General features: G+C 40.2%; 1 protein-coding gene across 5 annotated transcripts in view; it reads right to left on the minus strand.

The window, feature by feature from the left end:
- srgap1a (SLIT-ROBO Rho GTPase activating protein 1a) overlaps nucleotides 1-15734 on the minus strand; it is an 80582-nt gene that overhangs the window by 35611 nt on the left and 29237 nt on the right. For all 5 annotated transcript variants that reach the window (XM_085411693.1, XM_085411695.1, XM_085411694.1 and 2 more), the window contains exons 3-4: nucleotides 8269-8431; nucleotides 1397-1459 (exon numbers count right to left, since the gene is read on the minus strand). In XM_085411693.1, the coding sequence (XP_085267819.1) occupies nucleotides 1397-1459; nucleotides 8269-8431 (226 nt within the window). The remainder of the gene's footprint in view (nucleotides 1-1396; nucleotides 1460-8268; nucleotides 8432-15734) is intronic.

A 15734-nucleotide genomic window follows, 5' to 3' on the forward strand; every position in this document is an offset into this window, starting at 1 on the left:
CCGACACTGGGACTGCGGCTGTCTGATGCAACAGCTACCCTGTGTGCGCGCGCGTGTGCGTGTGTGCTCACGTGTGTCCTCCCACTGGGGTTAAAGCAGGCCAAATCTACAGCGTGGACTGTGGTGAGAGTGACACACATTAAGCTCGAGAGTAACACGTTGTTGTGTTTGGAGGAGCGAGGGCTGGTCTGCCCCCTTTACACACAGGGGAAGTGTAACCAACTTCAGTCCTTCATGGTGAGTAACTGGAGACTCTGTAAGCAAACTGAACTGATCTTCAGTGAATGTTCTGGGAAGGCAGAACAACTGATTTGACTTGTTGCTACATCACCGTACATGCAAGGTGACGATGCGTCAGGAAAGCAACTAAAAACACAAAATCACACACATGAACAGTATTACTGAATTATATTTCATAAGCTTTAAACCTTAGGTTTGTTGTTATTTATGAAACGCTACTCACGCTATACATAGGCTACAGTAATACACAATATTTAATAAATATCAAACATTAACTTTTCATTCATTTTACTTTTTAAAGGGTTTGCTGGAGTTTGCATATCCATGGCTTCTGTGAGGCATTGAATACAAGGACTAACAGAGCTGATAGTCAAGTTAAGGCAGTAACTAGCAGGGTCAAAGGTACACAGAGGCTGCTAACAATACAAATGAAAAGCGTTAGGAACTACACTGCACATGTGCAGCCTGTGTGATGCACCAGTTTGACAGCTTGGTAAAATTTCACTGACCTACTGGGGTGAATTTTTAACCTGTGAGTTGACAGGTTCAGAGCCATGGTTTGGTTTCTTGCAACCTGCAAGCTAGTAGTCTTGGGCACATATAGCATAATTACAATGGTTCTCATTTTGAATGTAGAACTTTGTTGCGTGTAATGCAACTTGGACTTTTCCCAGGTTTTCTGTCTGTCTCTGATGTCAGCTACTGAAAGAAATAAAGAATGATAGGGAGCAAGTTGCTATTTGGCTCAGACCTCCCAGTGTGACTTTGCATGAGTCGTTTTCAAGAGCAAAAAAACAAACAAACAAAAAACTGGTGATGAAAGCTATTAGAAACAGAATATGAACTGTAATGAGTCAAGCAAACACAGAGATGAAAGTTTGTAGCTTTGAATGGCTGATTTATGAGAGTAAAGGGGACAGTTTTATGCTTTTGTGGTGCAAAGAAATGTGACTTTTCCTGTACTTTGTTTGCAATACATTTGCTTGAATGTTTAATTTAGAATCCATCAGATATCTTCCAGTTTCAGGGTTAAAAACATCAAGTTGTTACAGACAGTAAGAAATTATTGAGCTCAATGCTATAAACTAGTCTCAACCACAGCCAAGATGAATGTATTCAAGTGCATTAGTGAAAAATAGCAGTCGTTACTACTTACTGTGTATAGCTCATTGAGGACTTTCATTAAGTCTTCCTGGAGCTGAAAGGCTATTTCTTTGCTCTGTAAAAGAAATACAAAAAGGAAAAACAATAAGAGCAATACAAAGAAATCACCATTATCACACAAGAAATTCATGTTCTATCCAGGTAGTTCCCCTTTAAAGACAACACAGTATAAGCACTGTGGGAACAACCATTACTAAACTGCAGCTTCACAAATCTTTTCAGCAAATGCACACTGTTCGTTCTATATCAGGTTTAATATAAGTGCCACTGAGGTGAAACCATTCTCTACTCTTAATGGTGCACATACAAAACAGATGAGTGCATTTATAATACTGTGTCAAATACAGGCTTTTGTGTGTGAAAGTGGTGCCGGTGTCATGCCAGCTTTTCCACTTAAATCATCGAACACCGCTAGAGTTTCAGCGTCCACATGCTCAACACATTATCTGGCCTCTACGCCTGAATGTAAAAGATTTCTTCCAAATATGTTAACTCAATCAGCCGCGCCACAAGGCTGACTCAGTAATGCTATCACACACACGCCCACAGAAATGCATCTCATGGTTGTGGGATACAGTTTAACAGTGATGGTGTGATGGATTTAGAGAGGCCTTTACTATTAATTTAACAGTGAAGCTTCCATATTTCTTTCACACTGACTCATATAGCGTATCAGATGTTTATGAGATTATGAGTCATGACAATGAATTTTTGATCTCTCCACTATAGTGTTGCCACCTGGATGATATTACAACCTTGGCCTGTGCACCAGGCCTATATCAAACCCAATTATCCTCAGACAAAACTCATTGTGGGAGCCACTCACAGCGATATGATGGACAAGCTTTCTGAGTGGGTATCAAGCCAGCTCCTGTAGTAAGAGAGTGGGGATTTATTTTCTAAAGATATAGAGGGCATTGTAGTCTTTTTAAGAGCCATAATGCTGAAATAAACACTACATTTAATATTAAAGGGGGCTATTGGGAGTTTTTGAAAAAGGCAGCACAATGATTTTAGGAGTGAGGGTAAATTTGGGGTGAGTTCACGAGCAACAAGATGCACATTCCTGATGCTGGCTTCAGACTGTTGCAATGGCAACAGTTGTTGCCAAGGAAATTAGTTATGTAGCTAAACCTGTTTGAATGTGCACAATGTTTTTGGGAAGAAAACATGAATTTATATCCAAAAAAAAAACAAACACCAAAAGCATTGCAGATTGTGAGTCGTCTTAAAGCCGTTTTTATATTTTACTGAATAAGAAATTGCAAATAGTCAGTCTGCCAGTTTTAGCCGCACGATACAGTTCATAAAGAGATAAGCTGAAGCAAGCACTGAAGCAAAGTTAACTGGATGCATTTATTTTCACAGTGCAATATATTGTGCCGTAGTTGTTTATTACTTGTGACACAAGATGCTGTTAAATGCATCACTGACCCAAGTGAGTTCTCAGACATGATCACGCTTGCACGAAACACCACAAGTTTTTGGCTATAACTGAACCGTGCATATGCAACCGACCTGAACCGCAGCAAGACTGCGAGTACTTCTACGCAGATTTTCACAGTCTGTCACTTTTGTTCTTCATGTTGCTTACAGGTAGAGCTGTACAGTGTCCAAGTATTTTAACAGACAGCAAAGAGGATTACGCTCTCAGTCACTGGCTGCTAGGCTGGTGTCTGAAATTATAGAGTCACGCTAGGTGACCTGACTGATCTGCAACACCTACCTAACCACCACCTGGTCTGTCATTTCCCCAACTTGGAGCTTTTTAGCTAATCGGGACATAATCAGATAATTAGATTCCAGGAGAAACAAACTCAGCAAGAGGAAACCTCAGGCATGTTTGACAGGTGAGTGTAGATAAGGAAGTTACTAAGCAGTCTTACGTTTTTTGGTGAACTATACGATCACCTGGTCCTTGGGTTTATCAATACTCAGTAAACTGCCTCTTAAATGTAAATTCACACGATTGTAAAGACACAGACCTTCCCCTGTGGGAAAATCCATTAGCAAGCATCAGTTCCATGGACAGGACCTTTGACTATCTGTCAGATCTAACACACATCAGTTCTTTCCCATTGAGGAGGCTGGGAAGTGATCCAGAGCTCAATGAAAAGCCTTCTCAGAGATCACAAGATGTGCGAGAAAGAATGTGTGTGTGTGTGTGTGTGTGTGTGTGTGTGTGTGTGTGTGTGTGTGTGTGTGTGTGTGTGTGTGTTGGATGTGAGAGGAATAAAGAGGGAAATGATCGTAAATTACATTTACAATCACGACTGCCTTTTACCAGAAAAAGCTACACGTAGCATGAGGTTTCGAATTTTGGAAACAGTTGTTTAGCGAAGCTGTGTTGTGTAACACATGTCGCTGATTTAATTTGCACAACGTTTTTTCCTTCCTGCTTAAAGGAATCTCAGCTGGGGGGTTTCCAATTCAGTCCAATTCATTAAAAGGATCCTACAAATGGGTTTTCCCTTTCAACTTCATACCATCTGTATTCCAACCACATTAGAAAGATGAAACAAACCCAGTGAGAAGAAACCATGGCAGCACTTAGGGAGTGGTGGGTTTCATATTGCCACTGCCATTAATCACAGTATAGAGATGGCAGCTGTATACGCTGCAGGGCCCGTGTGTACATTAGTGTCTTCCGACTGTAACTTGGAATTTGACCAAATGACACAAATATTGAACCCTTCATAAAACGTCAGCCTAATTATTGGTTAGTCCAGCTGTTTCACTTGTGATTTTAAAAAAAACAAAACAAATACTCTGTATATAATAATCTGTTAAAAATGGTTTAAAACTAAAAGTTGCATTGTTATTTATTATGCAAATAAGAAACTAAATTCATGTTTTTTGAGCCGGTGTTCTGGGAATCCATCTTACCTCACAAACCATCCTAGCGGTTGTTTCTGCGCATGTGCTTTGCATGCGCACAACACAAAATTAAGTGTCAAACCATCATATCTTTGTGAATATAAGCTAGAAGCATACTCTGATGGGTAAAGTTAAGTGGCAAACCGTCCTACATACTTACATTTCTGCTGGAATTCTTGTGTGACGGCAGGAATGTGCATAAACTACGTACGGTGGACGATTTGTAGGATGATTTGTCAGAACACCGGCACAGCGGACGTCTCTGAGAAGTTGCAAATTCAATGATGCAAAACATTCAACCACCAACACTAATTTTTCTGCTCAGGAATGAAATTATTGAACATAAATAGCTTTAATTTGGCATCTTTTACTATTTTTTTCTGCTTTTTGTAAAAGTGTAACTTTGAAAATTCAATGACAACATCAATAATTTTATTTTAGCATTAAAAATATTATTTTGATTAGAGCATTTGCACACACTGGTAGATTAACTATTACAGAAACATAAAAATTTGGTAATTATCGCTACTGTTAGGTTTACTCCACAGCTGCCCTGAATTAACATTGAGTGGTGGACTAATACATTTGCAAAGCACCATATTGGAGGTGCTGGTAGTGGATTTTGGGATATTACACTTTTTGTTATTACACCAAATCAGTTAAATAGATTCAGCTTGAATTATTTCAATATTTACACCTTTTTGTAAACTTATGTGTTGCTTTAAGTTCAAAAGTGCCTCGAGCTCTAGGAAATCCACCATGTAGCTGCTGCCACAGAATATCACTTTCATGAATAAAACAGGGCAGAGCAAAACAAAGAGCCAGTTGTATGAATAATGAAAACTTGATGCATGTGAGAAGATCTTTCCAAGCATAAAGACAGAAAAAGCTCGCTACTCGAGTCTTGCGTTTAAACACACAAAAGAGGAAAAAATGTGGTGCTTCTAAAGAAAGCCGTGGTTTCTTTTTAAGTGACCACAGTGCAGAACTAAAGAAATAAATGCACACGCCGAACAGCAACCGGAGGATGTTGACGAAGACAATATGGCCACTATGGGGTCCCTCCTCCGCTGCTGCACCTCGCAGCATGAAACCTGAACATACAAGGAAATATAAACACGGGTCTTTGATGTGGTGGAAGGATGACAAGAGTACAGCTGTCTCCTCAAAGCTGTGAGGGAGTCCACGTAACATGGGGGACTTCTCTGTTGTTTGTGCCTCGTTATTGAAGCTCTGCTGAGATCAAAGGCTCGGGGAAGCTTTAATTAGAGTGCGAGCTGTGTCTCGGGTCTCCAATGAGCTGGGACCTCCCATCAGACTGCTTCTTGTCTGCGCAATGTCACCTGGATACACAAAGTAAATGCCAACTTTAAAAGGACAGTCTATAAAGTGGCTCGATACAGCAGATTCCACAGCAGTAATGGGGATGCAGGTGGAGTAATGACAGGACTGCACTACTCCACAGTTTGTGAGGAGTTTCTGAGCTGCATTAAAAATATGTATCATTATTGAAAGTAGTCTATCATTATGATTGTGAAAGTAAGTTAAGCCAGGACAGAGGTCGGTGACTCGCGGCTCTTTTGCTCCTCGGCTGTGGCTAAAATAAGAAAATGTTAAATGTTACAGGCACAACCTTCCCTGTGTGACGTGATCTGTGCGTATCAGGCGCTCGCCCACATGTGTTTAAGAGAGGGTTGAGAGATGTTACGAGTAGGTTTAGACTCTGTATACACAGAAGGTTTTTTGAAAGTGAAAATGATTGCCTTCGTGAAGCTGAACTTTATAAATTGTGCGTAAATGATTAGTATTTATTCAGGTTTGGATGTTTGCATCTGTAAAATAGTTTCACATGGTGGTTTTTTGTTTTGTGTGTGGATTGAAGCACGTGCGTGTGAGTCCTCAAAAGTTCATTGTACACATTTGCAAAGCTTAGCTTACAGTTGTGGATCATATTGTGTGCATTTGCAACCCTTTTGAGGCAAATGTTATAGTTTTCATGATTATTCTTGTTTTAAATTATAGCGGCTCTTTTCCCCCAGTATTCGCAACAAGACGAAACTTTGAGAAAATACTGTCTGTTTCACATCTGGCCTCGTTAGTAGAACCAGAACCCTTTAAAGGGAAATGAGTGTTGCAGCTTCCTGTGAGTCTGCTGGGGGTTCAAGGCAAACCAAGAAATTATACTGCTTTGAAGACCAAATTTAAAAAACAAAAATGTTTCCTTCTTTTTAAACAGATAAGATCTTGGAGGTTTGCAAGAAAGTGGAGCATAAAAAGAGAAAGGATAAAAAGGTTGTGCAAGCTAAAATGACACAAAGGCGCTCCTCTGAAGAAAAGACACTTTGTAATTTAGGTTTGCGGTGAGTTCATGTGACTCCTGCAACATAGGAGCTCATAATCTGTTAGGGAGTCGTCAGCTTTGTGGTAGAAAATGCAGCAGATTGGTTTTGGTCATAAAACCATGAGAGACCAAAGACGTTCTGAATCTTAAAGACTGGTGACCGAGCTCCCAGCGCACTACTCTTAATTCACAAAACGAAACCACGGGAGCGCCACAGACCATCATACCATCAAACGCAATGCTGAATATATATCCTGCATATCATGCGACTAAATATACACTGTTTTTGAATGAATGGATGCATTAAAAGTGAAAGATTGTTTATATAACATGAGGGCCTGGAGACACTGCTGCCCAATGTGACCGCTACGAAGAATCTGGATCATGTTAGTGGTGACTTTGAGTGTTTTGCTGATCAAAGAAAAAGGCACATGTGACCCATTTCTAGCAGAGGTCAAACATCAGTATAATGAACAAAAAAAAAACCTTCAAAAGCAGTCAAAATGAGACTATGAGAATTTAAATAGACAAGGAAACAGTGATGCAGAGAAAAATACTAATTTATTAACTTATAAAAGGTCATTTGTGTTATATATCAAGTACATGAGTGTTTTGTTATACAGTTGTACGATAAACAAGGCTGAAAAGTGCCATGAATTCCTGCAAATTTGCAAAAAGAAATTGTGCTGATTTTCTTTGTTTTAAAAAAAACAACAAGTTTTTCCCTTTAAACCATAAAGGAAATGAATGAAAACTAAATGAAAAATACCTGCTGCAATTCTTATAGCACAAATAAAAAGACTCAAAAGTCATTTTTAGGCTACGTCCACACTAATGCGTTTCCGTTTGAAAACGCAAAATAAGAAAATGTTAAATGTTACAGGCACAACCTTCCCTGTGTGACGTGATCTGTGCGTATCAGGCGCTCGCCCACATGTGTTTAAGAGAGGGTTGAGAGATGTTACGAGTAGGTTTAGACTCTGTATACACAGAAGGTTTTTTGAAAGTGAAAATGATTGCCTTCGTGAAGCTGAACTTTATAAATTGTGCGTAAATGATTAGTATTTATTCAGGTTTGGATGTTTACATCTGTAAAATAGTTTCACATGGTGGTTTTTTGTTTTGTGTGTGGATTGAAGCACGTGCTCTTCGTTTTGGCCTCCGTCCACATGGAGACGCCGTTTTCCTCAAGGAAAAACGCAGCGTTTTGAAAACGCTCTCGAAAACGCATACATTTCAAAACGGAGCTGCCCCGTCGCAGTGTGGACACTCGAAAACGCAGACTTTCTAAAACGATGACGCATTTTAGTCATGTGATGCAGTCATGTGACCAATCAAACAAAGACAGCGGAGGGCGTTATACAGCAGTTGTTTTGTTTGCTCTCAATTTTGACAGCCCTAAAAAAAAGATTAATATCAGTTTGTACATGCTCCAGGTAGCTTTTCTTCAAATTCTTTAATTCTCACTCGCTTTCACGCATGCGCAGGACTGGAAGCGTTTTGTGCTGTTTCAATGTGGACGCACAACTTTGTGAAAACGACTGAAAACGCTAGTGTGTGTGTGTGTGTGTGTGTGTGTGTGTGTGTGTGTGTGTGTGTGCGCACCGCCTCAACTCTAAAAACTACTTTGCCCTTTCTGCCCTCACCTTCTTGAGTAGCCGTGTAGAGTCCTCGCTGATCTGCATGAACCTCATGATGACATTGTTGAGGTAGATGTCACTCAGTGTTGCGTGGTCCTTACTCTCCCTCCTAACCTGGTTCAGCAGCAGGTACCAACAGTTGACTGGTGACAGCAGATTCTGGTCTTTCCTGAGTAAACCAATGGAAATAAGAGTTCAGATAAATTAGGGAATGAAAATGAAAAATTATAAAGTAATGGTTATAACGGAGGTATTCCTTGGTTAACTTTTGTGCCAGACTGAACATATCATGGAGTAAAATTCACTTTATTCATTTTACAGAGTTAAAGAGGATTTACTATTTATATCGTTTTAGAATAATTAGTGCAACCTAAGGTCTTTTGGTTTTTTTTGTTGTATTTAATGCAACAAATTCCCATTAAAGCACTTATCTTTTTTTGCCAGACAAAAGAATGACTGAAATGTGGTTCATTCACACTACACTGTTAACCACCCATTACTTCCAAGCCAAGCTGTTGTGCTGCTGTGAAAATTCAGGAGCTAAATGAGACATTCTTTGTTTAGAAAGATCTATTTGCCCCCAAAACAATTTCATACTTCAATACTATTATCAAAATAACCTTGCAGGCCTGTACAAAATATCTGTATGCATTCATCTGAACATTTTCCTATTGGCAACTGTTGGCTGGTTTAGACAGCATTTCCTCTTTTTTTCTAAATGCAGGAGATCGTGACAAGCAGGATGTTTACAAAAACCTCAAGAGCACCCATAAAAAACCTCAAGAGCACCAGTGCTCGTCACTAAAGCAGAAGACAGATTCATCATAGGCGTCCCAGGTTGTTAAATGTCCCATGCACCACAGGCTCTGGGCCAAAAAGATTCTCCAAATATTACAAGGACTACACAGCTAACTTGGAAATATCAGTGACATTTCTAGGGCAGAGCTACAATGCTCTGAGCAAAAATGATTTTCTAAAACCAGGGAAGAGTGTCCCTAAGACTATAAATACACTGTGTAGACTGGTGTTAAAGAAGCCATGTATATGTTGTAGGTGAACTTGAAGAGTAGAGTAAAACTGCAAAAAGAACAAGAAAGACAAGGAAAAGAAGAGAAGCTGCACAATAGTGGATAATAATAGAAAAGAATTCAAATAAAAATACAGAAGTCAGAGAGGCGTTTCCTGCGCTGTGTGCCGCCTGCAGCCAGGCTAACTGTAGGACATTGTCCAGACCAGAGTGAGCTGGGGCCCTGTGTAAGCAGTGGCCCGCAAGCGGACTTCCTCTGGGTTAATCTATAACATTCCTGCTGCCTGCAAAAAAGTGACACAGAATATAAGTGTGCATGCTTGTGCACATGTGTGTGTGTGCTTGGGAGAGAACTGAAAGCTGGGTCTTGGGTCAAGTCTTTCAGGAACCATATGGAGACTCGCCTCTGCACCTCTCCAAGTTTGCAAAGACGGACAACATTTGTCAACGCAACAGGTGAAACTTTACACTTGGCAAAGCTGCCCAGCCCTGACCTAGCCTTCAACATTGGCACCACATCTGCTTGGTGAGCAAAAATGAAGAAAATGAACAACTGATGCAAACATTCCAAACAGCTGAAATGTTTCCTGAGGTTAAGCAAAAACAGGAAGACAACTACGCAGACATGAAAAACATCCAAGGGGATTCGTTTTTCAAAGAAACCAGACGAACATGATAACATGTCCAGTATGGTTGGGAATCAGAAAATAACTACATTTTAAGACAATAGTATTGCAATACATTGCCTGTGATAATGGTGGCATCACAAAGCAGCGGCATATCATTTTAATACATTAGTTCCCTGATTTGCTTTCCTCAGCTGTCCCTGACGTCAGCCCTGTGAATGTGCCCTTCATTGCAAGTTAGTTCACTGTACCTTCCCTCACAGCACCATGTGAAGTCATGGTAAAATGAGCCATTTAGCACAAATACATGTTTTAACCACATTTGTGTGTATAAATAACTTTTACACACGGAGAAAAATATAGATTCTCACACTCACTCAAGCAGTAACTGTGCTTGACGGCATCACTCACCATCTGTCAAAGAGCAATTACTATAGAAATCCTTTCTGCATTATGTATCAGATCCATTCTACAGCACTCAATCTAGACTTGTGGGAACAGTACTAGTTTGTGTTTATTAATTCACTCATGTTCTCAGGTCCAGATGAATCATGTTCTGTAGGTCACTGACAAGAAGCTGGACATAAAACGCCACAAGCCACTAAACAATTTAATACTGGTAAATTGACTCCTCAGACTGGAAAAAAACCCACTGTACTGTCTGAAGTAGGACAGCATTACTAAGTTTAACCTAATTTAACACCAGAAGTAACCTGTAACCTATGTGCACATGGCTAATAACATCCAGGGCATCCAACAAAAACGGCATCCACCTTTCACATGAAATTTGATTAAATCTGAAACATTTAAAGAATAATGTAGCATAAGTAACAGTGTAGCACATGTTATCAAATTAAATCAATTTGTTTAAAAAAAGAAAAAGAAAAGAAAGAAAGTTTGATTTAGTAGGGTCAGCCCCTTCACAAAGTATAAAGAGGACAGGCAAAAAACAAGTGGGAAACCCACACAGGCTGTGACAACATAACCCCCTGGGAGTTGCTAACCCCACATATAATGGCAGGAAAGTCTCACTGTCATCATTTCCCCCTCAGCCAGGGCAGGAACTGGGTCAGACAGAACAGTGACAGATAGACAAGACTCCCCACAAGAGCCAAACACAGGTATGAAAAGAGGAACTCGTGTGTAGAAGAGGGGTGGGGGGGGACAGAGGAACAATGTCACCATACTTGCACTCTCATACAGCAGGATGACACTAAAAATGAAGGATACCAATTCAGTGTGTACAGTATTTAAACAGAAGGTCTTATCAATAGAAATGGCAAAATAGCAAAGTTGTCTAGTGCCACACTGATTTAAAAAAAAAAAAAAAAACAACAACAACAAAACCCCCAAAACGTTTCACTTTAAAGTGCACAAATCTCCAGCACCAACGAAGCTGACTCGCGGTGCAGTCTTTCTGCTTATTTGAGTACACATTTACATTTTAAAAGGAAGCAACAGAATGCCAAAGGCTCATAATGACCACAGGAAATGCACCATTTTCTTCATCACTGGTCCTGTGAAAGAATCCCAACAAAGTTGAACTTAATCAAATGAGAATGCGTCAGCAGTTTTCCCTAGACAGCAGGTAGTTATGTGTGGCATTACACAGACTAAGCAGCCACGATGTTTTCCACACCTCCCGCTAATCCTCTGAGACAAAGTGAGGAAGTCCTCTAACCAGCGGCTTAATTTCAGATAAAAGCAGCATATTTAAGACAATCCCAGTTGTGGCTGATGCTACATAAATATTTCAGTTATTCTTTTGCTCTCCGATTCCACGTCCCCTCCCTGAACAAACCTTGCATAATACAGTATCTGGTTGTTTGCATGTGTGTGTTTAAGAAAGACTGGGGGAGAGAGAGAAGAGAGTGTCTGCCCATATTTGTTCATTTGTGTGTGTTCTGCAAACAGCCGCTGAAACACAAATAGATGGCTCTCCCACAGAGTGCTGCAGTGGACAGCACTGTAATTTTGTTTTCTTTCAAGAAGATCCCCCCCACAAAAAACCCAAAACTAAACTGGTGGCTCTGAAGTGTCCTAATGCCCGTTCATTTTCAAAGCTGATGTGCTGCACTCAGAAGCTGCTGCTGTCTGCTTTACTGCAGCATTGCCAAACATCCGGGACACTTAAAGCTCTGAAAGTTTTCGTATCTATTACACTTTTGCTTAGACCAACATGTTTAACAGCATGTGTTCTCCAAAGTGTCCTAATTTGACTTTATAGCTGCTAATTGTTACGTTTAATTGGGACAATTTTTTCCAATGCTGCGCACTGCGTTTACTTCTATAATGAAGGCTGAAGAACAAAACCTAAAAACAGAACTACACAATGATCTCTTCATAGTTAACCGTAAAACAAAAGTTCTCTTGGACAACAAGAGTCTCAGAACAGGCAGTGGCTTAGAAAAATACTAAACTACATAATGATCAAAAGTAATGATGCCTGTAAGACGCTATATTCACATATTTGTTATTATTGTTATCTCTTTTGTTATGCTGAAGTATGTTGAGAAGCAGAAACGAGCACCATTACTTTAAAATTTACACTTTTGTTGCGTTAGGCCATTTTCAAATGTGGCTACAGTCTTTACTCTACTTTAGAGTTCAGCAGACCTCTACTGCAGTCTCCCTAGACTCCACAGGTATAGCTCAGCTCAGTACAGGGCACCCCCGAAGCAAGAAGCATTCCTCTCCAGCAGCGAGCAACCGCAATACTCCCACAGGTCGCACAAAGTCTGTACTTTCAGATGTGCACAAACTTCATTTCACCCCCGAGAAAGACTGAACTCCTACTGTGTCAAAACTTTTTCGTAGCTTGGAATAGCTCGAGAACTTTATGGTAACACGTAAATGGTTCAAGAACAACATAGCTGCCTTCCAACAGCAGAAAACTAGGTTTAGTCTTGTCAAACAAAATCACACATGGCAATGTTTGCAGACTGGTGGAAGGAAATTGTGGCATCGTGTCTTTATAGCTTCACAGAAACATGGTTTATACGAAGGGGGTATGGGATCACAGAAGCATAGCATCAACCACCACCTGTGTTTTGCCACATTTCCTAGAGGCAACTAAAACAAATACCCATGGGATGAGGCTTGAAGCTGCCTACAAGGGAACTTTCTAAAGAAACTGAATATGTCAAAAATGCTGCATATTAATGCATTTTTAACTAAAAAGAATGACATCTTGAACGCTCAAAGCTTCTTCAAGCTGCTGCCGTCAGGGAGGAGACTGCGGAGTCTTCAGGCCAGGACCAGCAGACTGAAGGACAGCTTCATCCATCAGGCTGTCAGGAAGCTAAACTCCCTCCCGATTCTGCCCCCCTCTCCCCTCTTCTCCACCACGGTCTCACTGAACTCTGTCACACACACACACTCACTCTCTGACGCACTCACTGGCCTGCTCCAGTCACTTTGTGGAGCATTGGACTGCTTAAGCATTGGACCTCATAAGACTCTGTTGTTACACTATCTCTTACCGTACACTACTAAATCCCCATTTGCACTATTTGCCTATTTTGCACCACTATGCCTTCTTACTTGAATATTGTATATTGTATATTGCATAGCTTTTTTTTGTTATACATAAAATTGTATTGTATTTATTTAAATTTTTACTTTTTAATTATTTTATTTGCATTTTTCTAATCACTAGGGTTTGAGAGTAACGCAATTTCTATTCTGTGTATGTCCTGTACATGTGGCAGAATTGACAAATAAAGTTGACTTGACTTGACTTGACTTGACTCATCTCAAAATCTGCTACGCAAACCAGACTCAACAACACTGCTTCATTGCCAACACTTTGTGAATACAGCTGGTCTTGACCAGTTCTTAGATTTAGCTGCTGATTAAAGGACGATACTTCAACCAGGAGCAATACAGTCAAAATAAGCAGAAGTTTAAATTTAGCATTATGGCTCCCTGCCCGACCATGTCCATACACAGAAAGCTGGATCTGAAGTATGTAGATGAACTGATCTGCCATTGTGGATGATTCCATAGCCTTCCTTAAGCCTCAGTCAGAGATCATCTGGCTTTCCCAATTACTAGGGAAATCTGCATTTCCCAACTGGTTGGTGAGTGGCTGCTGGCTGTTGCAAGGTGACAATGGTCATAACGAAGGTGTTGTGATTGTTTTGATCACTAGCAGGCTGCCACAGTCACCTGTAATTTGCATGAAATATGTCGATTTGTCCGTCAGCATTTGACATTTATGTTGTGTGCTGTCGTGCAACTGAAAAGTAAAGCATATACTGTTGTAAATGTTGTGCCTTGAAAGTGAACTTTCATCATTTCTGGTTTGTGCTGCATTTTTCAGAGTTTCACTAGGACTTGGCAAGTAGTTTGCAAGTGTCTTCACTTCACAGTCACATGGAGGTTTTTGGTGCAGCACCATATACCTCTCTGCGACCAATTTCACGCTAGCAAACACTCACCAACTATCAGAAGGGTCACTGATCAGCTTCTAATACTGTTTAACTAAGACCTTAACTCGCTGCTTTACCAATTTTTCCCCCAAGTTAATTTCAAAACTAGTGACGTACCTAATATTTGGAAACAATCTCTGTCCACTCCTGACTCAAAGAGCTGGATCGTGTATCAGTGACAAAGGTCAGATTTATGGGGCCATCAGGTCACTTCAGTTGTTCTCTGCTTACTGTGCTAGCTGGCAGCAGCAGTGTATCAATTGCTAACAGGAGAGCTAACAGCATAGAGGAAGCAAACTGCAAAGGGTCAACAGTTTGAAAGCATTTCGCACTCAACACAACAGCTTTTCTTTTTATGCCTTCAATATTTTTTAACTAATTGCATTGTGGTCAAATCTACACTCACAGTAAGAGCAGGAAATAGAAAAGTAGCAAAACTTTAAAACCAGCATGCAGGAACCAACTAACTCTCACACTCAACTTAAATAATTTAGGTAAATGATGTAAATACTTATTTCAGTAAACTAATATTCTCTGACGCATGTATTTGCTACAAAGTTGAATAAATAGTATTTAAGCCGAGCTTGGTGTTGTCTGATATGGGACCAATGAACTCCTAGACCCTTAAAACAAATATTACGTTATTATCTAGTATTTGCAAATATTATTTCGACGCCTTAGCTTTTGCTAATAGAACCAGTGCATCGCTAATAAAAATGGACATCATGCTACAGACAGAATAAAAACAGTTTTTCACACCACAGACAAATTTGTCCAATGAAAACAGCCTGGAGAATACTGAAGCCTTATTGTACGTGCTTATGTGAACACAAAAATATGGGCCACATGATTTAACACCCGCAGGAGAATTCTTAATGTTATTCAAACGTCTTATATTTACTTAAGAAATATGCTCCTAGGCAGATGCCAAATGTTTACCCTGTGAACGAAGTGACCAGACTGTACATCATACAATGAAAACCACAGAGCGCCATACCAGAGTCTTCTCACTGGTTACACACATGGGCACGCACAGCTGCTAGAGCCATTGGAACTTCAGACAGAGAGCAGGGGCTATTTGCAGACAGCGAGGACAAACATACATTTTATTTTTGCTCCACCACAAGTTCAAACGATATGCTAATGTCTGCTTTTTCCATGAGCCACCTCCTACTAATAAGGCCAAAAAGCACACTATACTTAACTGTGTCAAAATCGATCAAAAAGCCTCCGAGACAAACCGATGCACAATAAATACAGCGGAAGAAGAGGGAGGAGGACAGGGCGAGAAAGAAGACAAACAGAATGAAAGCAAACAGTTTTTCTTCTCACTACACTTTGGTATTTTTGTTTAAGGGTAGATACCAAACAAAAATACTCCTTGAG

The sequence above is a fragment of the Rhamphochromis longiceps genome, linkage group LG7 (assembly GCF_057381845.1).
Source record: "Rhamphochromis longiceps isolate RC_006_pf linkage group LG7, R_longiceps_female_GT1.1, whole genome shotgun sequence".
Lineage (NCBI taxonomy): Eukaryota > Metazoa > Chordata > Actinopteri > Cichliformes > Cichlidae > Rhamphochromis > Rhamphochromis longiceps.